Consider the following 25567-nt stretch of genomic DNA (forward strand, 5'->3'; position numbering starts at 1 on the left):
AGGTGTGAGCTGTTTCTGCCAGGTTTCCATCCTCAGGGCCTGACTGTCTGTGGAGAACAGACCAGATGCTGGTTAGCAAGCAAGTGCGGGCCCCATCACCAGCCGCTCTCTGCGCATCTGTGAAATGCAGGAAACAAGGACTCAGGACTGGCCCCTGCCGGCTGCCCGCCTCTTCTCCAGCCACTCAAGGGTGAGTGTACATCTGCTGCAGGATGCCCCGCTGCCTCCTGCCTGGTGCCCCTGGGCACTACTGCAGAGAGACCTTCTCAGCCCAGCCTGTCTAAAGAACCCCCTGCTCCCATCATCTATGCCACCCCTCCTTTTTATTTATTTAATGTATTTTATTTTTGAGATGGAGTCTTGCTCTGTCGCCCAGGCTGGAGTGAAGTGGCACAATCTCAGCTCACTGCAACCTCCACCTCCTGGGTTCAAATGATTCTCCTGCCTCAGCCTCCTAAGTAGCTGGGACTACAGGCGTGCGCCACTACACCTAGCTAATTTTTGTATTTTTAATAGAGACAGGGTTTCACCATGTTGGCCAGGCTGATCTCTAACTCCTGACCTCGTGATCTGCCCGCCTCAGCCTCTCAAAGTGCTGGATTACAGGCGTCTGCCACCACACCCCGTCCTGCCCCTCCTTTTTATAGAATCTCTGGCATCTGCCACCAGCTGGAAGCGGCCAATTCTTTACTTACGAGTTGGTTGCCTGCTCCTCTCACTCATGCGGGCTCTGTCAAGGCAGGGCGTTGTCTCCTTTACTCCCCGGTGTGTGGCCTGGACGTACAGGCACTCAATAAATACGTACTGAATGAATGAGTGAATGAATGAGTGACTGTGGGACCACCACACGGCTCAGTACTGGGCCTGTGCATAGGAGGTGCCCAGCTTTAGCTGCCAGGGTCACTGTGGTCTGCTTGACCTGAAAGCCCACACTCTAAATCTCCCTGCTGACGACGAACTGAGCTGAATTCCAGCAACCCACTCCAGCTTCTGGACCTTTAAGTAGGGTGGATTACAGGCCTGGAGTTGGGAGACAGCGGTGGCTGCAAAGGGGGAAGCCAGGCACAGCTCGACGTGCGCAAGACCAGCTCACCCGTCGTCCACAAAGTGTACGGACCTGTGAGCTCCCCGCAGCCCTGAGTCAGCAGTGGCAGGTGTGGAAAGCTGGGGGCTCTGTGGCTGGCCGCGAGCTCCAGGAGCTGTTTCTCCTAATGGCCACCAGGTGGCAGCACTTCCACAGGAATGTGGGCGGCAGCGCCAGCCCTTGTGGGTTGAATCTGAGACTGGGAACCACCGGGGTGGAAATTTGGAGGGACTCCCCTCCGAGGCCCTTGCCAGTCGCTGCCCCCCAGTGTCTCCCTTGCCAGACTATGATTCCCTGGGGACTGGGACTCTGCCTTGTCCCTTCCACCACCTGCCCCGGGAACCCCGGGAAGCCTTTGCACCTTTCCCTCTTCTCAGCCTGGGCGTCACCAGCACCTCCTGCAGGAAGCCCTTGCTGGCCTTTGGTTGGGCAGGAGCCCCTTCTCTGGGTCCACGAAACACCCTGGATTATTGGGGGTGGTGAGGCCCCGGGGCAGGGATTGCTGGTGCCTTGCACAGGCCCACCCGAGTGTGCACAGACACTGCATGCTCACAGCCTCTGATGCAGTGGTCCTCGGGAGGCACTGGCATGACCTGCAGAGCGTTGTGAAGTGCAGTCCCCAAGCCCTCCCCTTCCCCAGAGATTCTGATCCCACATGTCTGAGCCGGAGCCCAGGAATCTGCATTTAAGACACTTCCCAGCCAAGTCCGATGCAGAGGCCTGAGCATCTTAGGGTCCTATAAATGTACCATCGGCCCCGCTCTCTGCAGGGTTTCAGCAAAGTAACTATAAAGGACCATAAAAACCTCTGACATCTGTGCTATGTGAATCATTCACCAAACATTTTCACACATGGCTCTCCTTTTTTGTCTTCCCCTTTTAATTTATTTATCTGTTTTTTGAGATGGAGTCTCACTCTGTTGTCCAGGCTGGAATGCAGTGGCGCGATCTTGGCTCACTCCAACCTCTGCCTCCTGCGTTCAAGCAATTCTCATGCCTCAGCCTCCTAAGTAGCTGGGACTACAGGTATGTGCCACCATGCCCAGCTAATTTTCTATATTTTTAGTAGAGACGGGGTTTCGCCATGTTGGCCAGGTTGGTCTTGAACTCCTGACATCAGGTGATTTGCCTGCCTCGGCCTCCGAAAGTTCTGGGATTACAGGCGTGAGCCACCACTCCCAGCCTGTCTTCCTCTTTTTAACTACTGTCTTGGGAGGATCATCATCCTCACTCTACAGACACCAAGGCTCAGAGACAAAGGGTGACTTGTCCAGGGTCCTCCAGCTAAAAGAGCAGAGCTGGGATTTGAGCTGGAGCCACCCTGGGCTGCGGGAGCTCCAGTCTCTGTTACAGCTGTTGGATTTGAAGAATGCTGTTTTTCCAAAACCAAAGTTCAGAACCTAGACACAGCCTGGTGACTCCAGCCCTGTGGAGGAAACTCGGGTCACTGCCACCATCCCTGTTCTGGCCATCTCCTCCCTGAGACATCCAACCCTCTTGATCCCTCTGCCCATCCAAGTCCTCTCCTCCTGGACCCAGAGAAAGCCTCATCTCATACTAAAGCCGCAGCTATTTCTGCAGGCACTGGATTTGCGGCCAGGTATTGTGCTGGACACCGTGCACGATTCAGAGAAGAGCAAAACAAGGCACCTCCCTCACCCCCACCAGGGACTTCCTGTCTAGCTGGAAAGACAAGAAGTGCTTACTTGGGTGACAGAATAAGGTACTTGAACTTTCTTTTTTCTCAAATAGATTCCTGGTCCCAACCAGACCCGCTAAATTGACTGGGGCATGTTCCTGTTCTGTGCGGGCTGATTCAGGTGCCCCCTCTGCTAGAAAAGCTAAGCGGGTCATGACATTTTCACACCAACAGGTATTACAAAGCAATCCAATTTTCTTTTTCTTGTTTGTCACAATGACACCTGTTGATGGATTCCAAGTATCCTATGGAAAGTGGGAGTGCCAGGGATTAGAAAGTCAGTAGAGAAAGAGGCCGGCCGAGGTGGCTTACACCTGTAATCCTAGTACTTTGGGAGGCTGAGGCAGGTGGATCACCTGAGGTCAGGAGATTGAGATCAGTCTGGCCAACATGGTAAAACCCTGTCTCTACTAAAAATTAAAAAATTAGGCCGGGTGCAGTGGCTCACTCCTGTAATCCCAGCACTTTGGGAAGCCAAGGTGAGTGGATCACCTGAGGTCAGGAGTTCAAGACCAGCCTGGTCAACATGGTGAAACCTTGTCTCTACTAATAATACAAAAAATTAGCCAGGTGTGGTGGTGGGCGCCTATCGTCCCAGCCTCTCGGGAGGCTGCTGAGGCAGGAAAATCACTTGACTCTAGGAGGCAGAGGTTGCAGTGAGCCAAGATCTCGCCATTTGCACTCCAGCCTGGGCAATAAGAGTGAGACTCTGTCTTAAAAAAAAAAAAAAAAATAGCTGAGTGTGGTGGCAGGTGCCTGTAGTCCCAGCTACTCAGGAGGCTGAGGCAGGAGAATCTCTTTGCCCAGGAGGCAAAGGTTGCAGTCAGCTGAGATTGTGCCACTGCACTCCAGCCTGGGCAAAAGAGCAAGACTCTGTCTCAAAAAAAAAAAAGTAGAGAAAGAGAACACAATAAAAAGAGGGCCAGGGAGAAGCATTTTATAATTTGTCAAGATACGAGCTCTAAGCCCCAAATTTAAAGGAGAAAAAACCTTTCCAGACAAAATACAAACATGAAATAAATTAATCATTGCAGAATTGGCTCAGGAAAACCATGGAGAGATTTCATAAGGCCAATACATAGCAAATTGCTGAATGAATGATTCAAAGAGCAAATAGGAGCTCAGAAAGGGAGCAAGATATATGAGCTAAGCTTGTCTGCTAAGACTGCCAGGAGGAGGCAAATTAGATCGGGGCCTGGAGGTAAGGGATGAAGCAGAAAAAAGGGGCATCTTGCCCCTACCTGGGAAGAGGGGCCAGAGTGGGTAGGGGGTTTTGAGGTCAGAGTGACAGCTGTGCCATGCAAATTGGTCACAAAGCACTCACACCTTTTCTCCTTTTAATCTTTTTTTTTTTTTTTGAGATGGAGTCTCGCTCTATCACCCAGGCTGGAGTGCAGTGGTGAAATCCCGGCTCACTGCAACTCCTGCTACCCAGGGTTCAAGTGATTCTCCTGCCTCAACCTCCTTAGTAGCTGGGATTACAGAAGCGTGCCACCATGCCCAGCTAATTTTTGTGTTTTTAGTAGAGATGGGGTTTTGCCATGTTGGCCAGGCAGGTCTTGAGCTCCTGACCTCATGATCCACGTGCCTTGGCCTCCCAAAGTGCTGGCTGGGATTACAGGCATAAGCCACCTCACCTGGCCTCTCCTTTTAATCTTGACTTACACAAACACCTGGTGGCAGGCATCATTTCCCCATTCTACAGGTACCCGAGACTCAGAGTCAGACAGTGACTCACCCAAGATCTCCCAGCTACAAAATGGCAGAGCCTGGGCTTGAGCTAGCATGGTCATGGGCCTGACGCACCACAGTCCATGTAAAACACCTGGGTTTGGAGACTGCTGCTTTTTGTTTTTGTTTTTGTTTTATTTTGTTTGAGATGGAGTCTTGCTCTGTTGCCCACGCTGGAGTGCAATGGCCTGATCTCAGCTCACTGCAACCTCCCTCTCCCAGGTTCAAGTGATTCTCCTTTATCAGGCTCCTAAGTAGCTGGGATCACAGGCGCACCACCACACCTGGCAAATTTTTGTATTTTTAGTAGAGACGAGGTTTCTCCATGTTGGTCAGGCTGGTGTCAAACTCCTGACCTCAGATGATCTGTGCGCCTGGGCCTCCTGAAGTGCTGACATTACAGGTATGAGCCACCATGCCTGGCCTTAGACTGCTGCTTTTTAAAACCAAAATTCTGGCCTGGAAACAGAGCTTGGTTGTCCCAGCCCTAGCCCTGCCGCTATGATACCAGAGGAAGAGACTTCTCCGGGCCTCAGTTTCCTTGCCTGCACAATGTGGCTGGCAAGACTTGGTCTCTCCTCACAGGGTGGTGGTGAGCTTGAAAATCCTGTGAAAGTGATCTGACTGGAGAGCAGTGGACACGTGGAAAGGCTGTTACTATCACAGCATTCTACACATCTGTCCAGACTCAGATTGGCTCCCTAAGGAGAGAGTAGGGTGGGGCTTCCATCGCCCGTGGGATATGTGGATATCCATCCTTCTGCATCTTTCCTCTGTGGCCTCTGGGGCAGCTAGGGAAGCCCGCTGGATGGCCCTGGCCCCGTGCTGTTGCGATGAGGTGGAGGCCTGGCTGTGGCTCTGGGAGATCCAGCCTCCCCCAGGGAATCCACTTTACACAATAGCAGTGGTAGCAGAGGCTAGAGAGAGCTTCGACAGGGGAGCACTGATGACGTTTCTCGAGCCTCAGGTACATGGGGGCCGTGACCCTCCGTGGGACCCCAGGGTGGCTGCTCCTCAGGACTAAGGAAGGAGGTGGGGGGGGGTGAGAAATCTTTAACCATATACCATAGAAAGCATTGACCATATGGCCTTAGTTTACATATGGGGAAACTCAAGCACATATAGGGAAGGGGGCATGTCCAATCTGTCCTTAATAGCAAGATCCACTGGATACACCACTCCTGGCTCTCTGCTTAGTGTTCGGATGTTCAAAGATCCCTAGACTAGGCGGCGGGAGTTTCGGGGCCACGATCCAGATCTTACACCAACTGCGTGTGGCTCTGCACAAAATCACTCCCCGCTCTTTGGCACTTAAGTTTCCTCGCCTCCGAAACCGGGATGGGCTGGGACCTCAAAGGGCCATTCTAGTAGGGGAGTCACAGGCCCAGGTGGTTAAGGGGTGAAAGGGCAGGTCTCGGGGTTTATACTCCACTGAGCCTCGCCGGAGGTAACCCCTGCTCAGAGATGCTTTCGTCGCCCTGGCAACCGCCGGGCCGGCGCCGGCCCCTGAGTGCCGCTGAGGAAGCTGGGACAAACCCTGCCCTTCCCAAGATGGCGGCGGCGGCAGGGCAAAGGGCGGGGTTAGACGCTGTCAGCCTGTCCAGACTTTTCCTCTGTTTCCGCTTGTTCCTACTAACAGCGAGCCTCTGCCAATACTTGTTCTTGTTCTTGGTTCCGAGAGTCCCGGGAGCGGGTGAGGGAAGGATTGTTTGCAGGGATTGGGGCAAACACTCAACGGGGAAAAGGCGGGACTTCCGCGTCTTGCCGGAAGTGACGTGATAGTCGCGGCCACCGCCAGGTGGAACGGCAGGTGGGTTCAGGTACCAGCCTGGCCCGAACCCGGCACTAACGCTTCCGGTGAGCAACAGAGGCAGCTCCCCAGGGCCTGGAGACCCTTGGGTTGGGCTCTGGGATCTGAGCCCATCATCCTGGCCTGGAGTCCCCCCTTGTACCTAGTAAGAATCACCTACCCAGCCCCCCCGACCCGGAGACTGCCCCATCCCACTCCAGAGGGGAAGAAGAGGGCCCTGCTGTCCCGTATAAGGGTGGTGGAGGAAGGGGTGGTGTTGACATTTAGGCACTTCAGTTCCCTAAATCCTATGCTCCTTTCTCTCCCGGATCCAGTTCCCCATTCCCCTACCGAGCTGGGCAGTTAGCCAGCCCGCTCCAACTCTCGGAACCATGTTTGCAGACTTGGATTATGACATCGAAGAGGATAAACTGTGAGTATTTTATTTCCCCAAGTTCCAGGAGCATAGGAACTCCAAGTCCCTTATTTCCCTGGACTTTCCAGTCCCACAAACCCTTGCTTCTCAGCGGTGGATCATGTGTTGTACTGAAGCAGCAATGCACCCTGCTCTTCCAGGACCTCACTATTTGTAGGGGGCTGTGGACAGTTAAAGGGATAATCACAGCTCAGTTCCATAAGGGCACTATTAGCATGACTTGGTGACAAGGAGAGAAAGCAGATGGAGCAGTGCTTCTGCTGGGGTGATCAAGGAAAGCTTCATGGAAAAGGTGGCAGTTGAGCCAGGTTTTGAAGGTTGAATAGGAATGTTGTAGACATACCTTCCTTCCCAACATAGGTTATTAGTAGATTTTCAAAAATTAGATTTGTCTTCCCATTAGAATGTATCCTCTTTCGGATCATGGAGTGAGTGCAATGCCTTTCTCTGTGCTCAGCACTTAGTAAGGGGCTTGATGTCAGTAGGTTGGTAGCAAATGTTTTTTTTTTTTTTTTTTTTTTTTTTTTGAGACGGAGTTTCGCTCTTGTTACCCAGGCTGGAGTGCCATGGCGCGATCTCGGCTCACCGCAACCTCCGCCTCCTGGGTTCAGGCAATTCTCCTGCCTCAGCCTCCTGAGTAGCTGGGATTACAGGCACGCACCACCGTGCCCAGCTAATTTTTTGTATTAGTAGAGACGGGGTTTCACCATGTTGACCAGGATGGTCTCGATCTCTTGACCTCGTGATCCACCCGCCTCGGCCTCCCAAAGTGCTGGGATTACAGGCTTGAGCCACCGCGCCCGGCCAGCAAATGTTTTTTAAATGAATAAGTGAATCAGCGCAAGTACCTACCATGAAACACCAGTCAATGCTAGTTTATAGTGGAAACTGAGAGGTAATTGAGGAGGTGGGAGGTGGATAGTTTAACAGGGGAAGACTCCTTGGAGCAGGTGGCCATCATATTCCCTAGATGCTTGATAAGGTAACAAGGTCAGAACCTGTCTCAAATCGCAGAGATCCAATGAATGAAAGGGAAGGGGGACCTATTTTTATGGAGTGTCTGCTGTGGATTGGGTTGCTGTTAGTGGCCTCTATGCATGGTTAAAAGAACTTGGATAAGGGTGCTCATCCCCATTTTATGGATGAGGAAATTGAGATGCACAGATGGTAACTTACCCAAGTTCCATAGCTGGCCAGGTGCAGTGGCTCACGCCTGTAATCCCAGCACTTTGGGAGGGCAAGACGGATGCAACACCTGAGGTCAGGAGTTCGAGACCATCCTGACCAACATGGTGAAATCCTGTCTTTAAAAATAATAATAATGATAAAACAATACAAAAAATTAGCCGGGCGTGGTGGTGGGCACCTGTAACTGTAATCCTAGCTACTTGTGAGGCTGAGGCAGGAGAATTGCTTGAACCAGTGAGTCAGAGGTTGCAGTGAGCCAAGATAGTGCCATTGCACTCCAGCCTGGGCAACAAGACCGAAACTCCGTCTCAAAAAAAAGAAAACCAAGTCCCATAGCTGATAAATGGCAGATTTGATGGGGTTTGATCCCACGTCTGCAGAACTCCAAGAACTGTGCATGTTTCAGCACAAAGTGCTATTGTTTTATCCAAGGGAGGGAGAGAAAAAGCTGGGCAGCCAATGGAGCCCCTCAGCAGTTTTGAGGGGCCCACCCCCTCCAGTCATCCTTCCTTCAGGAGAGTCAGCCTCGCTTGCTTTTCTTTCTAGCGGAATCCCGACTGTGCCTGGGAAGGTGACCCTGCAGAAGGATGCTCAGAACCTGATTGGAATCAGCATTGGAGGAGGGGCCCAGTACTGTCCCTGCCTCTATATCGTCCAGGTATTGGGTGCTTTGGAGGGAGGGGGACACAAGATACATCCCTACTTGGGCATGACAAAGGCAGGTTCATTTCTCCACGCTGTATAGCTGACTCCTTCTCATTCTTGAGGTCTGACCCTCTCCGAGGGGCTTTCTGACCATCTACGCTGCATTGATCTGGCCCATCTTCTTCCCTGTGTCCCTCTGTTCTTTTCCTTCTCGGCGCTTATTACTTGTTATTTGTCCTCTGTCTAGGAGAGTAGACTCTTTGCACTGAGGACACTGTCCTGGTTTGCCTTTTCGCTGCAGTTAGCACCAGGTACAGTGCCTGACGCATAGTGGACCTGCAATAGAAATTGACTATTAAATCTTGGTGACAACCCAAGTTAAAAAAAGAAAAAAAAATTAGATAAAAAAAGAAATTGACTATTGAATCAACAAAAGCATCAGGCTTGGGTTCTAGCAAATGAAGTGTCATAGGAACTCTATGAAATAATGGCCTGAGGTCAAATACAAGCTTCTTCCCTACTTACTAGCAAGTCACTTAACCTCTTTGGGCCTCAGTTTCATCACCTAGAAAGTGGGGTTTTAAAACATGTAGACATGAGCGTCTTTGGGTTCTTGTGAAAAGTCAACAAAACGACATAACACACTAGCACTTAAGAAACGTTCATTGGCCGGGCACAGTGGCTCACGCCTGTGATCCCAGCACTTTGGGAGGCCAAGGCGGGCAGATCATGAGGTCAAGAGTTCGAGACCAGCCTGGCCAACATAATGAAACCCTGTCTCTACTAAAAATACAAAAATCGGCCGGGCATGGTGGCGGGTGCCTGTATTCCCAGCTACTCTGGAGGCTGAGGCAGGAGAATTGCTTGAACCCAGAAGGTGGAGGTTGCAGCGAGTTGAGATCACACCATTGCACTCCAGCCTGACCATAGAGCAAGACTCCATCTCAAAAACAAAACAAAACAAAAACAAGAAAAGCCTGGAAATGTGCATTGACCAGGTGCAGTGGCTCACACCTGTAATCCCAACACTTGGGAGGTCAAGGCAGGTGGTTCACCTGAGGTCAGGAGTTTGAGACCAGCCTGGCCAACGTGGTGAAACCCTGTCTCTACTAAAAAGACAAAAAATTAACTGGGCATGGTGCTGCACACCTGTAGTCCCAGCTGCTAGGGAGGCTGAGGCAGGAGAAGTGCTTGAACCTGGAAGGTAGAGGTTGCAGTGAGCTGAAATCATGCCACTGTACTTACTCTAGCCTGGTTAACAGAGTGAGACCCTGTCTCAAAAAAAAAACCAAAAACAAAAACATGCATTAAGCAATAGCTGCTGTTATTTTTCAGGCAGCTGTACATTTTCCCAGAGGCTCTGCCAGTGGTAAGGCACACTCTTGTGTCCCTTGCAGAGGAAGCTGCGCTGGTGATATTCTGTGCACTGTAACTCAGGAGTGGGGACCGGCCTGCTGTGAGGCCTCCTTCACTGTGTGGCTCATCAAAATCAGTGACCTTGCTGTAGGCTTGGGAAGACTTGTTCTAACCCTCTCAGCTGGGTAGCTGCTGGTGGCAGATGGGAAACTGGCCTCTGTGAGGATCTTGCTAAGGAGTTGCTTCTAGGCCTCGAAGACAGATTCCCAGATTGGCCTGGTCTTGCTTCTGCTCACATGCTGCCTCCTTCATGAGCCATTCGGCCTCCTGTGACCCAGGAGGCATTAGCAAGGCCTTCCCTAGGCCTGGCCTCCTGGCCATGTGCCTGCTCAGCCTCTCGCCACCTCCCTCTCCCTACCTCGGGGACAGGTTTGCTTAGAATGAACACACATTATAAAATAGTAGAGTTGATTTTTTGTTTTTTTGAGACAGAGTCTCACTGTGTCACCCAGGCTAGAGTGCAATGGTGTGATCTCAGCTCACTGCAACCTCTGCCTCCTGGATTCAAGCAATTCTTATGCCTCAGCCCCTTGAGTAGCTGGTATTACAGGCGTATGCCACCATGCCCGACTAATTTTTGTATTTTTAGGAGAGACAGGGTTTAGCTATGTTGGCTAGGCTAGTCTCAAACTCCTGGCCTCAAGCGATTCTGCCTACCTCAGCCTCCCAAGGTGCTGGGATTACAGGTGTGAACCACTGGCCAATAAAATAATAGAACTGATTTTTTTGGATTCAGTTTTGTTTTTATCAAAGTGCCATGTAACTTGCTTCTAGCAAGTCAAGAGCATTAAAAGCCCTGTGTCAAATAATAGCAATCCACTGCCCTTCCCCTGTGCACCTCACCCGGCTTTCACTGTTTCTTCATGCGTGAGCTTTCGTTTTTCTCAGTAGGACGCTTATCCTGTTATTATCTTTTTGAGTCAGGGTCTCACTCTGTTGCCCAGGCTGGAGCACAGTGGTTCAATCATGGCTCACTGCAGCCTCAACCTCCTCAGACTTAGGTGATTCTCCCACCTCAGCCTCCAAGTAGCTGGGGATTACAGGCAGGTGCCACCACACCCAGCTGATTTTTTTGTATTTTTTGTAGAGATGGGGTTTTGCCCAGGTTTATCTCGAACTCCTGGGTTCAAGTGATCCACCAGCCTTGGCCTCTCAAAGTGCTGGGCTTACAGGCATGAGCCACCTTGCCTGGCTTATCCTGTTATTTCTTGATCTGTCATTTGTAAATATCTATTGCCTTTGCCTCACCTGGTAGATGAGAATTCAGTTCTTTCCATGACCAGTCTGTTTCCTCTCATTCCACCTTTCCAACATAGTTATTTTTCCATTTTTGGCTAAATTAATATTAGTACAACGGAGACTTTGTTCAGGACATCTTTCCAAGTGCCTGGCTAGGCTTTGTTGTGGGCACTAGGGACAAGAAAGTGAGGCAAACAAAGACCCCACCTTTGCGGAGCTCTCATTCTAGTCGAAACAGCTCAATGTTTAACTTTCTGAGGATTCTGTTTCTTTTCTCTATTCGGCCTTTTCTTCTTTTTGAGAGGGTGGGGGTAATTTCCTGTTTTGTTTTTTCATTGCCCTTCTTGTTTTCTCAGTATGTTTTCCAGTTTCCCACCTTCTTCTTTTTTTTTTTTTTGAAATGAAATGAAGTCTTGCTCTGTCACCAGGCTGGAGTGCAGTGGTATTATCTCAACTCACTCCACAGGAGACAGGGCAGTAGACCAAGAGAGGGACCCCTGAGATGGGGGAATCCAAAGAAGAGGGGCAGGAGGAGGGCACAAGGGGGAGAGGCTACAGGGTGGAAAACAGACTGAAGAAGATGGGGCTGGGCGCGGTGGCTCACGCTTGTAATCCCAGCACTTTGGAAGGCTGAGGCGGGCAGATCACTTGAAGTCAGGAGTTCGAGACCAGTCTGGCCAACATAGTGAAACCCTGTCTCTACTAAAATACAGAAATTAGCTGGGCGTGGTGGCATGTGCCTGTAATCCCAGCTAATTGGGAGGCTGAGGCAGGAGAATCACTTGAACCTGGAGGGCAGAGGTTGCAGTGAGTTGCGATCGATTTCGAGTTAATTATTATTATTATTATTATTATTATTATTATTTTGAGACAGAGTCTTGTTCTGTTGCCCAGGCTGGAGTGCAGTGGCACAATCTCAGCTCACTGCAACTTCCACCTCCCGGGTTCAAGCAATTCTCCTGCCTCAGCCTCCTGAGTAGCTGGGACTATAGGCACCCACCACCATGCCCAGCTAATTTTTGTATTTTTAGTAGAGACAGGGTTTTGCCATTTTGGCCAGGCTAGTCTCGAACTCCTGACCTCAGGTGATCCACCTGCCTTGGCCTCCCAAAGTGCTGGGATTACAGGCATGAGCCACTGCGTCTGGCCTTGAGTTAATTTTTATATATGGTGTTAGGTTAAGTGTCAACTTCGTTTTTCACATACGGTTGTTGAAATGACTGTCCTTTCCCATTGAACATTCTTGACACCATTGTCAAAAGTCATTTGACTATCTATGTGAGGCAAGAGGATTGCCGGAGCACAGGAGTTCAATGCTACTGTGAGCTGTGATCATGCCATGCACTCCAGCCCAGGTGGGTGAGACCCTTTCTCAAAAAACAAGAGCAGAGGGTAGAGTGGAAGGCAGAGCCGGGCAGTGGTTGGGGTGTCTTCTCGGGCTGCATCTCAGTCCTCCGTTTCTCCCCACCGCTCTCTTTCTGCACACACAGGTATTTGACAATACCCCAGCAGCCTTGGACGGCACAGTGGCCGCTGGTGATGAGATCACCGGCGTCAATGGCAGATCAATCAAAGGGAAAACTAAGGTGGAGGTGGCGAAGATGATTCAGGAGGTGAAGGTAAGGGCTGCTACAGAGGGAGTGTCCAGAGGCGGCCACACATGCTTCTAGACCTCCAGGCTGCCAGAGGCCCCAGCAGGCCCGGAAAGGGGAATCAGCCCTCACTGCCCCCTTCCTTGGCACATCAGGGTCAGGGTCACACTCCAGCCTCCCTCATCCATCCCTCATCCATTCAGTAAATAGTAATCATGCTCCAGGACCTGTGCTGTACCTTGGCAAGAGAGTGGGCAACAAGACCCCAAAGTCCCTGTGAGCTCCTAGGTTGCTGACAGACTAGGAACCATGCCTCAGGGCTAGCCCATGTGTCCCCAGTCAGCGCTGGAGCTGAAGCTAAAAGTTCAAGGTGATCCTGCCTAGGTCAGTAGAAACCCAATAATGTCAGCCAGGCCATGCTGGGCCTGGGAGGGCTGAGAGGGAAAGAAGAGCGCCCTTTCCCCTCCTGGAGGAACTTCTTGTCCCGCGCGTCCTCTTGGGCTCATAGACACCCAGAGACCCCCCTCCCACGCCAGCTGATCTCCTCTGCAGACCAGAGTCACACGCTGCCTGCCTCCGCTTTCTCCCACTCCTGCTGCTCCAGGCCCAGGCCTCTCCGCAGGGACCCTCCCTCCTGGAATGCAGACAGTATCCTGGCCTTTCCGGAGGCGAGCATGCAGCCCCTTTGCCATTTCCTAGCAATGAGGCTGCTAGCAAGTCTCAGGAAACCAGTTCTATGAAAGAACTGATGTGGAGGCAGTGCACAGCCATGGGGTGGTTTAAAAGTCGCGGGGGCAAGGGTCCCCATTGTGAGTTGAGCTTGGCCGAGGGTTGCAGCTTTCTCCCTCTGCTCCACTTCCATCCTCCGGGTTCTAGCACCCCTGACAGCCCCCTTCCTGCCTTAGCCCAGGCCAGCCACGGCTCCATCCTCTCCCTTTATCCTCCTGCCCTGCTCCTGCGTCATCCCCACTACTCTCCTTCCTTGCTGTAGGGAGGAAGATTCCAATCCTGCACGTTCTCCTATTCCAGTCCCTTTAGCCATTGGACAAATCGGTCTGGGGCTGGGACTCAGAGCTCTGTTGTACAAAAGGAAGTGACAAGGTTCACTGAGACTGCAGCTGCCACTGCACATGGTCTGGGTGTCACTGCCCCCAGCATGACCTGTTAGGCAGAGGAGCTGGTCACGGGAACAGGTGCAGGGGGTCTCCATCTGGCAGAGTTGAATTGTGTGTGCCCAGTTCAGCAGCTCCGTCCCCCCTCCCCATCTCTGCTCACCAGGTCCCTCCCTGTCCTCTTAGGCTTGGTGACACCATCCCCTCAGTTTGCCTGTGAGGACAAGAGCTTTGTGTTTGCACGCAGCGGTGACGGTGATGCAGCATGGGCCCAGCTCCCCTGTTTGGGTGCTGGGCAGGGATTCCTCTCCCATCTTTTTTTTAAATTTTTTTTGAGATGGAGTTTTGCTCTTATTGCCCAGGCTGGAGTGCAATGGCGAGATCTCGGCTCACCGCAACCTCCACCTCCCAGGCTCAAGTGATTCTCCTGCCTCAGCCTCAAGTGATTCTCCTGCCTCACCCTCCCGAGTAGTTGGGACTGTAGGCATGTGCCACCACGTGTGGCTAACTTTTTTGTATTTTTAGTAAAGACGGGGTTTCTCTGTTTTGGTCAGGCTGGTCTCAAACTCCCGACCTTAGGTGATCTGCCCGCCTCGGCCTCCCAGAGTGCTGGGATTACAGGCGTGAGCCACTGCACCCAGCCTCCTCTCCCATCCTACAGGTGTCGGAGTGGGGGAGTGACCTGCTTGTGGTCACACAGCTGAACTGGAGCCCGGGTCCGACTCCCACTGCAGCCCGCTTGCCATTAGCCTACAGCTACTCTGTGTGGGATGGCCCCTGAGCCCGGCTGTGTTGCATTTTGGGGGAGTGAGTCACACCCCACCTCTGACTCTGATTGCATCACTCATTTTGGTTTCCCTTTGGGACTTGATTTTTAAATCCTGTTTTATATTTGGAGGAATGTGGTCCCAAGTTCAAGGGCTTTTGGTTTGCAAGGGTGGGAGTGAACACGGTGGCCTCCTGTGCTCAGGGAAGTCCTCTTGGGAGAAGGCTGTGTCTCCTGAGCAGTCACTAGAATGCAGTTTGCATAATTCCCTGGATCAAATTGGCCTTGGGGGTCTGGGTCTGCCCCTGCCCCTTCCCCTTGGCGCCCTAGCACCAGGCACAGAGCAAGTGCTGAGATGTATCTGTTGAATGAGTGGAGGGATTCCTGGGGATGGGGGTGGTTTGGGCAGAGGAGGGAATAATTGGTGTAGGGAAATGACACGGCAAAGGCGTGGAGTGTGGTGTGCGTGGGGAGGGAAGAAGGAGAGTCTGACCTGGCCGAAGCACAGGACATCAGAGACCACCAGGCTGTGGGTCCATGTCGGCCCTGTCTTCACTGATTCCCCAGGGCTTGGACGTAGAGTGGGAAAGGAGGGACCTGGGAGCAGACATGGTCACAAGGTGGGGCCATGTCACAGCGCTCAGCCTGGTTCCTTAATGGGGCTTAGGATTCTTTTTTTTTTGAGACAGAATCTTGCTCTGTCACCCAGGCTGGAGTCCAGTGGCGCAATCTCAGGCCACTGCAACCCCCACCTCCTGCGTTCAAGTGATTCTGATGCCTCAGCCTCCTGAGTAGCTGGGATTACAGGCATGTGCAACCATGCCTGGCTAATTTTCATGTTTTTAGTAAGAGGCTTGCTAGACTCCGGAGCTGAGAGACCTGGGTGTGCACTCACCAGGGGGCTGCTATGTTGCCCAAGCTGGTCTTGAAGTCCTGACCTCAAGTGATCTGCCCACCTCAGCCTCCCAAAGTGTTGGGATTACAGGCGTAAGCCACTGCACCTGGCCTTGGACTTAGGATTCTCAGTCCAGAACAGTGCTGCCGGGGAAGGGGCTCAGGCCTGGAGCCCTGTCACAAGTCTGTGTGTGCTGCTCTTGCAGGGGGAGGTGACCATCCACTACAACAAGCTGCAGGCGGACCCCAAGCAGGGCATGTCCCTGGACATTGGTAAGCCGGCCCGAGCAGTGACGGGTGTCCAGCAGCCCCCCTGGACAGACCCCCACCTGAAGGAGAAGGGCCACAGCCAGCCCTGGCCTCCCCCTGACGACAGGAGCGTCCATGGCTGTGGGCTCTGACTTCTGAGCAAGCAAATCTGAAAGGCCTGGGAGGACCCAAAGTGCTGTCCCTGCGTCTGTCCCTGGTTTCTCACTGTCCTGTGTTTCACCCCCACCTGCCCACTTCGGCCACCTCCCCTGGGACCTTGCTGCCCTAGGGTTGTCCTTTGCAGGCCAGCGCCTCAGCTCGCCATGGCCCAGGGCCTCGCCCTTCATAAAGGGAGGGCAGCCCAACCCTGGCCTGGTGCCTCATGCCCTCCAGCACAGCCTCTCTCCTTCTGCCCCTCCTGCCGTCAGCTCCCAGGGAGACTGGATCTGAACTGGACCTCAGGCTATGGGCAGAGGGTCCACGCCTTGGGATAAGTTCCCTCCTGTTAGAAGGGCTGAGCCATGGTTCTGTAGAAACTTTAAGACTTAAGAGCTGGAGAGCAGCTTTGAGTCCTCTGGACTGGCCGCCTCACATGACGGATCCCAGCCTGAAACCCAGAGAGGGCGCTGCAGCCCCCTGGTGAGCGCATACTCAGGTCTTGCCTCCCGAGTCCAGCAAGCCTCTCCCACACCCTAGAGCCAGAGGCCAAGGGACTCAGGGCAGACTGGACCTGTCCGGGAGCTTCCTCTAAAACTCTTTGGTTCCAACACATGTCTCTTCCCAGGACTGAGCTGCTCATATGCAGTAATTGAGTCTGGGGTCCGAGGTTCATGGTCATTGATAGTGCCCATTGCTTTCACATAATCAGCCCAGCGGCCCCCCTTCTCCTCTTCCCCTTGTGTGGGACACCCTAGGTCCTGATATGGCACAGAGGAGGGGAAGAGGCCTCCTTGGCTTCCATCAGCCCGTACTGAGCCGGGGCAGCACTGGGCTCTCAGTGACACCAGCTAATCTCATGCAGCAGGCCCTGGCCAAAGCACTTCATGCTGAACTCTGCCCAGACTGCCAGCAGCTCTGTGAAGCAGAGGGAACAGGGAACTCCCCATTTCAGAGCCACCCCCAGCAGCCCTTTTGCCCCCGTGGAGTGCTCCCTGTGAATGGAGATAAGGCTGGAGGCAGGGATGGGCTCTGGGCAGCCACACACTCACCAGGTCCTTCGTTCCCCTTTCAGTGTTGAAGAAAGTCAAGCACCGGCTGGTGGAGAACATGAGTTCAGGGACCGCAGATGCCCTGGGCCTGAGCCGGGCCATCCTGTGCAATGGTGAGTCCCTTCCCACCCAGCTTGGGCCCCGGGGACTCAAGCCCATGCTGGGAAGATGGGAGGGGCACCATGGCTGCCTACCAAGCTGCTGTGGGTCCCACGGGCCTGACCCAGCCTCTGCCCGTGGAGCTGAGAAGTCACCATCTCCGCATCTCCAGAGGCTTCTCCAGCTCCCGGAGTGTCCACAGCTGTCAACTGAGCTGTCCTCCTAGCTAGCGTCCCTCAGGTCACAGATGGGGAAACAGACTCCGTGTGGGGAGGTGCCTCAACCGCTGCCCTCAGCCCCCTTACCCCTCACCCCAGCACTCTCGCTGCCCACCTCGCGCCTCCTTTGTCCAGGAGGTGGCGCTGCTGCCCTTGTCCTCCCGGGCTGGGAGGTGGCTGCCCAGGCGAGGGGGGAGGCGTGTCACGCACACTTACACACGCAGGCACACATGCGCGCACACCTTCCCTCCCTGGGGTGGCCAACAAAACACTCAGTCCCACTCCTACCGTCGCCAGTCCGAGTTTAAAAATAGCAGCAGCTCTGCAGTGTGCGTGTGGGGTAGATATAAATACCTGTAGAAATTGTAGGCTCAGCTGGGTGCACTGGGCTTTATTGGCTGGGGAAGTGGGGGTGGGGTCTGAGCGCATTCCAAATGGTGTACAAAAGTGGCGCCTGCTATTTCCAGCCTCCTGGTGCCTGTAAACCCCTGTTACTGTAGTTACCAGCCGTTGAGATGAAATCAGAACTGGTTGTTGTGCTTTCCCCCCAAACCTTGCAATTTTCCTGGCCTGAAATAGGGTTTCTAAAATTGAAGCTGTCATGATGTCCCATGACCCAGCTAAAAACAACAGCATGGCGCTTACATGGCTCCTTTCCTGCCGGCTGGCAGCGCTCTAAGGCTCTGGGGCGCCCAGGCCTGGAGGCCACCAGGGGCCAAAGCCTCCCCAAGACCTCCAGAGTGCCCCTTCCTCCCCTGACAGCCTGTCCCACAGCCACCTCCCTGCCCAGAGAGGCCTGAACACAGCCTCCGTTCCTCCACTCTTCTGCTCAAAAACCCTGACCCGGATCAGCACAGGAGGCCGGGAGCAGAGAGCACCCAGCTGCCACAGGTGGCTGTGTGACTTTGGGCAGGCCACCTTGCTTCCCTATCCTTTGGTTTTCTCTGTGAAGTGGAGAGAGTTGTCCCTGTCCCATGGCTGACTGAGGAGGGACTAAGACGTGTGTAGGGAGCCCTCGGCAGGCCCAGCTCGTAGCACGGGGACTCAGTCAGCAGCTGCCGGCGCTGTTCAAGGCAAGGCCCTGCTGCCTTGGGGAGTGGCTGGGCCAGGAGGCCACCAACGCAGGGCCCCTACTCTCTGGTGGCTTCTGGCAGAGAGGTGCGCATCTACCTCATCCTCCTCGGGGTGGATGTCCCATACGGGGTCAGCAGGAGCACTAAATGGCATGCGCCTCTGCCCTGGCCCTTAGCTTAGCTCCTTAGCTTTCTGCCCACCCTTCCATCTGGAATGCCTGCCTGTCCCTGGCAATCTGCTTCCTCCTCAAGGTGAGGCCACTGCCCCACCTCTCCCCTGCAGTCCTCACCGTCACACTGCTGCTCATTGCCCGGCCACTGGCCTGGCTCCACTGCCAGACTTTGAGCCTTGAGAGCAAGACTTGGCTCAAAGTGAGCTTGACCTGGTGGCTGGCACATAGTAGGTGCTCAAGAAACACTAGTTAAGCCAGTGGATATGATCCCCAAGGCCTCTTCTCAGTGTGAGCTGTCTCAGCCTTCCTGAATTTCCCCCTCCCTCCCCAAGTTGCATTCCCCCTTCTGAGCCATCTGTGTGCTTGGGAGGCCTGGCTGCTCCATCTCCATTCCGATGGCCCCTGCCTGCCTTCCTCCCCAGCTGCCAGCAGGCTTTGTGGTAGAAGTGCGGGAGCTTTGCCTGCTAGACAGGAACCGTCCACTGGCCATGAGGAAGGCCTTGCCATTTACAAAACACCTTTGAACCCAGCTGACCTGAGATGCCAAATCCTCTCCCTCGGACTCCTGATCTTTCCTATCCTGGTTTTCCTCTGGGGCCACCCCTCCCCTCCCCAACCTGGCCCTGGGCCTCCTGTGGCTTCTGAGCCTGCTGACCTCCCCTCTTCTCTGGGTCCCCACAGATGGGCTTGTTAAGAGGCTAGAGGAACTGGAGCGGACCGCCGAGCTCTACAAAGGTGGGTGAGGGCAGCCTCGTCCCAGCACTGGCTCTACCCCAGGGAACATACTTTTAGCAGAATGGCATTGGGGGTGCTGGCACTACGAATGCCAGCCTACAAAATCCTAGGACCACGGGCATTAAGAGTTCTTAAGAATACATACGTCTTCTGAATTTAAAAATAACCCAGGGCCAGGTGTGTTGGCTCACACCTGCAACCCCAGCACTTTGGGGAGGCTGAGGCGGGTGGATCACTTGAGGTCAGGCATTCGAGACCAGCCTGGCCAACATGGTGAAACCTCATCTCTACTGAAAATACAAAAATAAGCCAAGGATGGTGGCGGGTGCCTGTAATCAGTACTCAAGAGGCTGAGGCACGAGAATCACCTGAACCAGGGAGGCAGAGGTTGCAGAGAGCCAAGATCACACCACTGCACCCCAGCCTGGGCAATAGAGCAAGACTTCATCTCAAAAAAACCCTCATACCCATAAAAATTCAGAGAATAGCACCTGTAAACATAGTGAGAGTCCCCCAGAATCCCATGCTCTCCCAGGGCTAAAGCCCACAGCAGGCTGTATGTACCTGCATCTTACAAAGTCCTGGCGCCCCTGTCTGGTGAGGCTCCTCATGGGTGGGGCTGGACTGAGCCTTTACCCCTGGGCCCTGGTTGGGCGGTGGGCAAAGCCAGGGCACCAGGGCCAAGCAGAGGCCTCGAGTGGGGTGGGCACTTGGAGGCCTTGCCTTGGGCCAGTGCAGTCCCCACCATGTGTCCCTATTCCACCTCACTCGATCTCTCCCACAGGGATGACGGAACACACCAAGAACCTCCTACGGGCCTTTTATGAGCTATCGCAGACTCACCGGGGTAATGGCATCCCCCAAACCTGCGGCATGACCCTGGGCAATCCCTGGGACCTCTCACATGCATGCTGAGGTGGGTCAGACCCACAGCGCCTGACCTCAGGCCAGCTTTGGGCTGGTCCTGGTCCCAGGTGCTGGGATGTAGCAATAGGGGCCTGCGGGGAGCATCTGGATCAGCTGGCCTCCTAAGGGCCGTAACCGTGGACATCCAGGCACCACCCTGTCTCCTCACTGCCACTGGCAGTGCACAGGCCTTTGCTTATTTATATTTCTGACAATCCTGTAGCTCTGGGCAGGCCAGCTGTAGCTGACCCCAGTTACTGCGGAAAATGAAGCTTAGGCAGAGGAAAGGGCCACACCGCTCCCAAGGGGTGGAGCTGGTGTTAGAACCCAGGTATCTCCACTCAGACCAGTGCTCTGCCCCAGACAGAGCCACCGCCTCAAATCCTGACCCAGCTTCTCTCACTCGTCCCTCAGGGGAATGAGGGTCAACTCCCTTGGTGTGTACACACAGGACTTTAGGGGCATAGACCAGCTGTTGGAGGTGTCAATCCAGTTTCCTCTGGGTGTAGACTCAGCTCCTTCAGGGGGTTTAGACCAGCTCTCTTGAAGGTGTAGACCCTGTGCAGACATTGGCGTCCAGCCTGCCAGGCCCCCTGCCCTGCTTCTCCCCCAAAACCCCTGGTTCTTCATTAGGAGGTCAGGTAGGGGCAGCCTTCAGGGGAAACTTGTCATGCAGCCTTTGGGGACGTGTTCTCTGTGATTGGGGTGCGGGAGCCCCAGCCGGCTGCGAGCGAGGCTTTCGTGAAGTTTGCCGATGCCCACCGCAGCATCGAGAAGTTCGGCATTCGGCTTCTGAAAACCATCAAGCCGGTAGGTCCTGTTGAGCACGTGTGTGTTTGGCGTGTGAGGGTAGGGAGGGGACAGTGTGGCAGACAGAGGGACCTGTGCTGGAGTCCAAACGCCTGGGTGCAGCCTCTGGCACAGTCACCCACACAGTGGACTGTGGGTGAGTCCCTGCGCCTCCTTGGGCCTTGGCATTGACCTCTGGGCTGGCTTCTGACCCTGGCTTGCCACTGAGTCACAGCTTGCCCTGGGCCTGGCACTAGTCTTCTCATCCTTGGGAGGGACAAGGCATCGGGGGGCACTGTCTGGCTCTGACAGTCGAGTCCACCAGAAGGGGTGACACATCACTGATGTTTATCGTCACCCTGGCACCCACCGCCGTGAGGGCCTCAGCATCCACCCACCCTCTTTCAGATGCTGACAGACCTGAACACGTACCTCAACAAAGCCATCCCGGACACTCGCCTCACCATCAAGAAGTACCTGGACGTGAAGTTTGAGTACCTGGTGAGTAGTCCAGGCGCCCGGGCCGCTGGAGTGAGCACCCACCCTGGAGAGCTGCCCTTTTTCCATCAGCCATGTCTCGGCAAGCAAGGCTGGCCAGAACCTACGGCATGTCTGCTGGCGCTGTGGGACCAGGGGCCTGAGGAGGTGCGGCCAAAGCCCTGCTGCCACCACGCAGAGAAGCATCAGAGAGCCTGGGTGGGCACGGCTCTCGCTCTGTGCATGCTGACCCCTCGGGATTTGTTTATTGATTTTAAACAATGGGTTAGACTAGGTGAGTGAGCGTAAAGTGGGTGCCAGTGAACCTTTGTGAGTTTTATATTTAATAATTCTGTGGTCAACTGGGCAGGGTGGGTCACGCCTGTAATCCTAGAACTTTGGGAGGCTGAGGTGGGTGGATCACGAGGTCAGGAGTTTGAGTCCAGCCTGACCAACATGGTGAAACCCCATCTCTACTAAAAATACAAAAATTAGCCGGGGGTGGTGGTGTGCACCTGTAGTCCCAGCTACTCCAGAGGCTGAGGCAGGAGAATCGCTTGAACCCAGGAGGCAGAGGTTGCAGTGAGCCAAGATCGAGGCACTGCGCTCCAGCCTGGGCAACAGAGCAAGACTCCATCTCAAAAAAAAAAAAAAAAAAGTAATAATAATAATTGTATGGTCAAAGGAATAGGAATTGAGAGAAAATCCTCCATTAACCAAGCCAAGGTTCCTTTGCTGCAGGACTTACTGGAGCCTTTGATAGGCCCATGTGCAGTGTGAATTTTCAAGGGTCTTCCTAAGCTCCTTTGACCACAGACCCCTTTTTTCCCGTAGCATCTCTTGGGCTTTGAGTTTGGAAAACTCTGGGCCACCGAAGCCTCAGGCCCTGGCCATCCCCCAGCCTCATGCTCAGTTGCTGCCTGCTGCCCTCTCTGGGCCTCCTTGAGCACCTGCGCCAGCCTCCCTGGATGCGTGTGGGTGATGGGGGTGGAGCTGGGGACGTGGGGTGGGGGTAGCCACTCTGACACCTCGCCTGTCCCACACAGTCATACTGCCTGAAGGTGAAGGAGATGGACGACGAGGAATACAGCTGCATCGTGAGTGCTGGAGGGAGGGGCTCCTACCTTCCCCCCGACCCCGGTCTGCCAGGGATAGCAGGTGGCTTGGGCCAACCTGGGAGAAACCCAAACCTTTGCCACTTGGCTGGACTCTTGCTCCTGGAGATTTGGGGCCATCCTCCCCAGTCCCTCTGGGCCTCAGGGTACTGGCCACCTGGTGTGGAACCACTCCCTCTGCCTGTCCCAGGACACTGCCCTCCAGAGTCTGTGAGGCTCTTGGAGCAAAAAACAGATTTTCTTCACTCCTATGAGGCACTTTTAAGTTTTCGGGTTTTTTTGTTTTTTTTTTTTTTGTTTTTTTTTTGAGATGAAGTCTTGCTCCATTGCCCAGGCTGGAGTGCAGTGGCGCTATCTCGACTCGATCTCAGCTCACTGCAACCTCTGCCTCTGGGTTCAAGCGATTCTCCTGCCTGAACCTTCTGAATAGCCAGGATTACAGGTGCGCGCCACCACACTTGGCTAATTTTTGTATTTTTAGTAGAGACGGGTTGGTCAGGCTGGTCTCGAACTCCTGACCTCGTGATCCGTCTGTCTCAGCCTCCCAAAGTGCTGGGATTACAGGCGTGAGCCACTGCGCCTGGCAATTTTTGATGTTTTTGCTGTGGGGATCCATCTTGTGGCCAATGTTTATTTAATGTGGCAAAGGTTTGGGTTTTGTTGCTTTTTCCTCCCTGCAAAGCTATCTCTGAGCGCTTCTAAGGAACACTGAAATCTCAGAAGTGAGGTCTCAGGAACCACCGTGGCTTTGAAAGGGCGGTTCGGTTCCAGTGCGAGGCTGTCCCTGAGCAGGCCCTCCTGTCCCACCCCCACCCCAGGCCCTAGGCGAGCCCCTCTACCGGGTGAGCACCGGCAACTACGAATACCGCCTGATCCTGCGCTGCCGCCAGGAGGCTCGCGCCCGCTTCTCCCAGATGCGCAAGGACGTGCTGGAGAAGATGGAGCTGCTGGACCAGAAGCACGGTGAGCACCGCCCCTCCCCACTCCATCCGCTCTCCATTTCAGAGGTAGGAAAACTGAGGCCCAGAGGGGCAAGGGACTCACCTGAGGCCTCAGGGCCAGACCACGGCCCAGATGTGAAGCCCCTGCAGGAGCCCAGTCACCTGCCCGGAGCCCGGCCTGGGTGGAGCTGGCCTGTGCCATGTAGGCTCCACAGGCTGCGGTCCATGATCCATTTACCCTGCAGTCTCCTGCGTTCCCTCAACTGGGAGCTAAGAGGCCTGGGTTCTTCCGGGCTGGGCGGCCCCTGCCTCCGCCCCTTGCCAGGGCATGAGGGGTCAGGGAAGTACCATAGTGGGAAGCACAGGGGAGGCAAGAGGTGGGCTGTGCGGGCTGGGAGAGTGTCCTCCTTCCTGAGGTGGGCAGCCAGAGCCGACTGGTGCCTGTGCCCCAACCTCCCACCCCAGTCCAGGACATCGTGTTCCAGCTGCAGCGCCTCGTGTCCACCATGTCCAAGTACTACAACGACTGTTACGCGGTGCTTCGGGATGCCGACGTCTTCCCCATCGAGGTGGACCTGGCGCACACCACACTGGCCTACAGCCTCAACCAGGAGGAGTTCACCGACGGGGAGGAGGAGGAGGAGGAGGAGGACACAGCTGCTGCGGAGCCGTCCAGGGATACACGAGGGGCTGCTGGGCCCTTGGACAAGGGTGGAAGCTGGTGTGACTCCTGAGTGCCCCAAGGATGGATGTGGTGCCGGGGGCAGGGTGCGTGGGAGGACGGAGCCTGGGAGCGAGGCGGGGCGTCGCATAAAGGCCTGCTGGCTTGGGGCGCCTGCCTCCCTTTTCCTCTGTCCTCGCACGGTGAACCTGGGCTCCTGCCCAGGACAGGCACCAGGGTCATGGCCTGGGACCTGGACACTGACCCCCCACCCTCCCTTCCCTCCCCAGCCAGAGGGAGAGCTTGGTCTCTGGACCTGCCTTAGGAAGGAGAGGGAGGGCAGGAAGGAAAAGGGCTTGGAGGCGGCAGGAGTCCGGGCCCTGCTCCTTGTGGGCACCCGCACCACCCCCGGAGCCTGCGGGGAGCGAGGCCGGGGGTGGACAGCAAGGGCTGGGGCCGATGTCGCCTGGACACCCTCGCCTCGCCCCAGACTGGCCCGTCCCCATCACACCTCCGCGGCCTTTATTTATTTCGTTCCCCCAGCTCGGCCACTTCTCTGGAGGAGGGCTGGGCTCTGGCCCTGTATTGAATAAACACAAACCTGGATGGCGCTTCAGACCCTCCTCATCTACTCCCCCAACAAGTCTATTGACAGTGCGCTTGCTATGCGTCATTTATCCCTCACCAAAGTACTGCACGGCTAGCCCTGGTCCCCTTACAGCTGGGGATTTGAGGCACAGAGAAACATCTTGCCCAAGGCCACACTGCGTGTCAGGACCCGGACACAGTGGGACTTAGATCTGTCCTGAAAGCCTGACTTTGCCGCCTGACTTTGCCACCTGCCTCCAAAGCTTTCTGCTTCGTGGAGCCTTTTGTGTCCGCTCCCCCCCACCATCCCCACCAATCTGTGACCTTTCTGTGCTTCCAACAGGAAATAAACCTTTCTTTGAGGAGGGGGAGGGCAGACACTAAGTCAGGGTGACTGAGCCCCCAAGTCGGGGAGGCAGTAAGGGGCGGGTGCTGACTCCAGGTGTGCCTGTGTTCCCAAGGGGCTGTGGGGAGAGGCTCATGGGGAGAGGCGCTTGGGGAGTGTGCAGAGCGGCAGAAACAGAGCAGCCGCTTCTGCTTCTCCTGCCCAGCCCCAGGCCTTGTGTTCGGTCATAGTGGCCCTTGCCACTCTAATGTGTCCCTGTTTGGACGATGAATATGGCCATCCTGAGAATGGGAGGGGGGCAAGAGGGTGTGCCAGGCGGGTGAGTCCAGAATGGAAGAAGGGTTCTGCATCAGCTTTGAGCATGCAGTGCTGGGCAGAAACCCGAATGGGAGGCTCAG

The 25567-nt window shown here is 54.6% G+C and overlaps 1 protein-coding gene and 1 long non-coding RNA gene across 6 annotated transcripts; one reads left to right on the forward strand and one right to left on the reverse strand.

The window, feature by feature from the left end:
* The first annotated feature begins 1841 nt into the window (after positions 1–1841).
* On the forward strand, positions 1842–24858 carry PICK1 (protein interacting with PRKCA 1). 5 transcript variants are annotated; one of them, XM_021668743.2, is made up of 14 exons: positions 1842–2110; positions 2666–2807; positions 6639–6736; positions 8474–8585; positions 12718–12846; positions 15798–15864; positions 17072–17161; positions 19293–19346; positions 20131–20193; positions 20929–21062; positions 21450–21542; positions 22565–22615; positions 23452–23596; positions 24040–24653. In XM_021668743.2, the coding sequence occupies exons 3-14, from the start codon at positions 6696–6698 to the stop codon at positions 24306–24308; spliced, it is 1248 nt and encodes a 415-aa protein (XP_021524418.1). In that variant the 5' UTR covers positions 1842–2110; positions 2666–2807; positions 6639–6695; the 3' UTR covers positions 24309–24653. The 5 variants fall into 5 exon arrangements, with proteins under 5 accessions (XP_021524418.1, XP_021524416.1, XP_021524417.1 ...); XM_021668741.2 differs by lacking the exons at positions 1842–2110; positions 2666–2807 and adding an exon at positions 4950–6371 and having other exon boundaries at positions 24040–24858; XM_021668742.2 differs by lacking the exons at positions 1842–2110; positions 2666–2807 and adding an exon at positions 4950–6324 and having other exon boundaries at positions 24040–24858.
* LOC135271243 (uncharacterized) lies at positions 7589–17442 on the reverse strand. The gene is made up of 2 exons (XR_010339359.1): positions 17049–17442; positions 7589–8908 (listed from the first exon to the last, which is right to left on the reverse strand). It is a non-coding gene; the product is annotated as an uncharacterized LOC135271243 (long non-coding RNA).
* Positions 24859–25567: the final 709 nt, after the last annotated feature.

Source organism: Aotus nancymaae, unplaced genomic scaffold (assembly GCF_030222135.1).
Source record: "Aotus nancymaae isolate 86718 unplaced genomic scaffold, 86718_ANA_hifiasm-v0.15.2.pri h1tg000076l, whole genome shotgun sequence".
NCBI lineage: Eukaryota > Metazoa > Chordata > Mammalia > Primates > Aotidae > Aotus > Aotus nancymaae.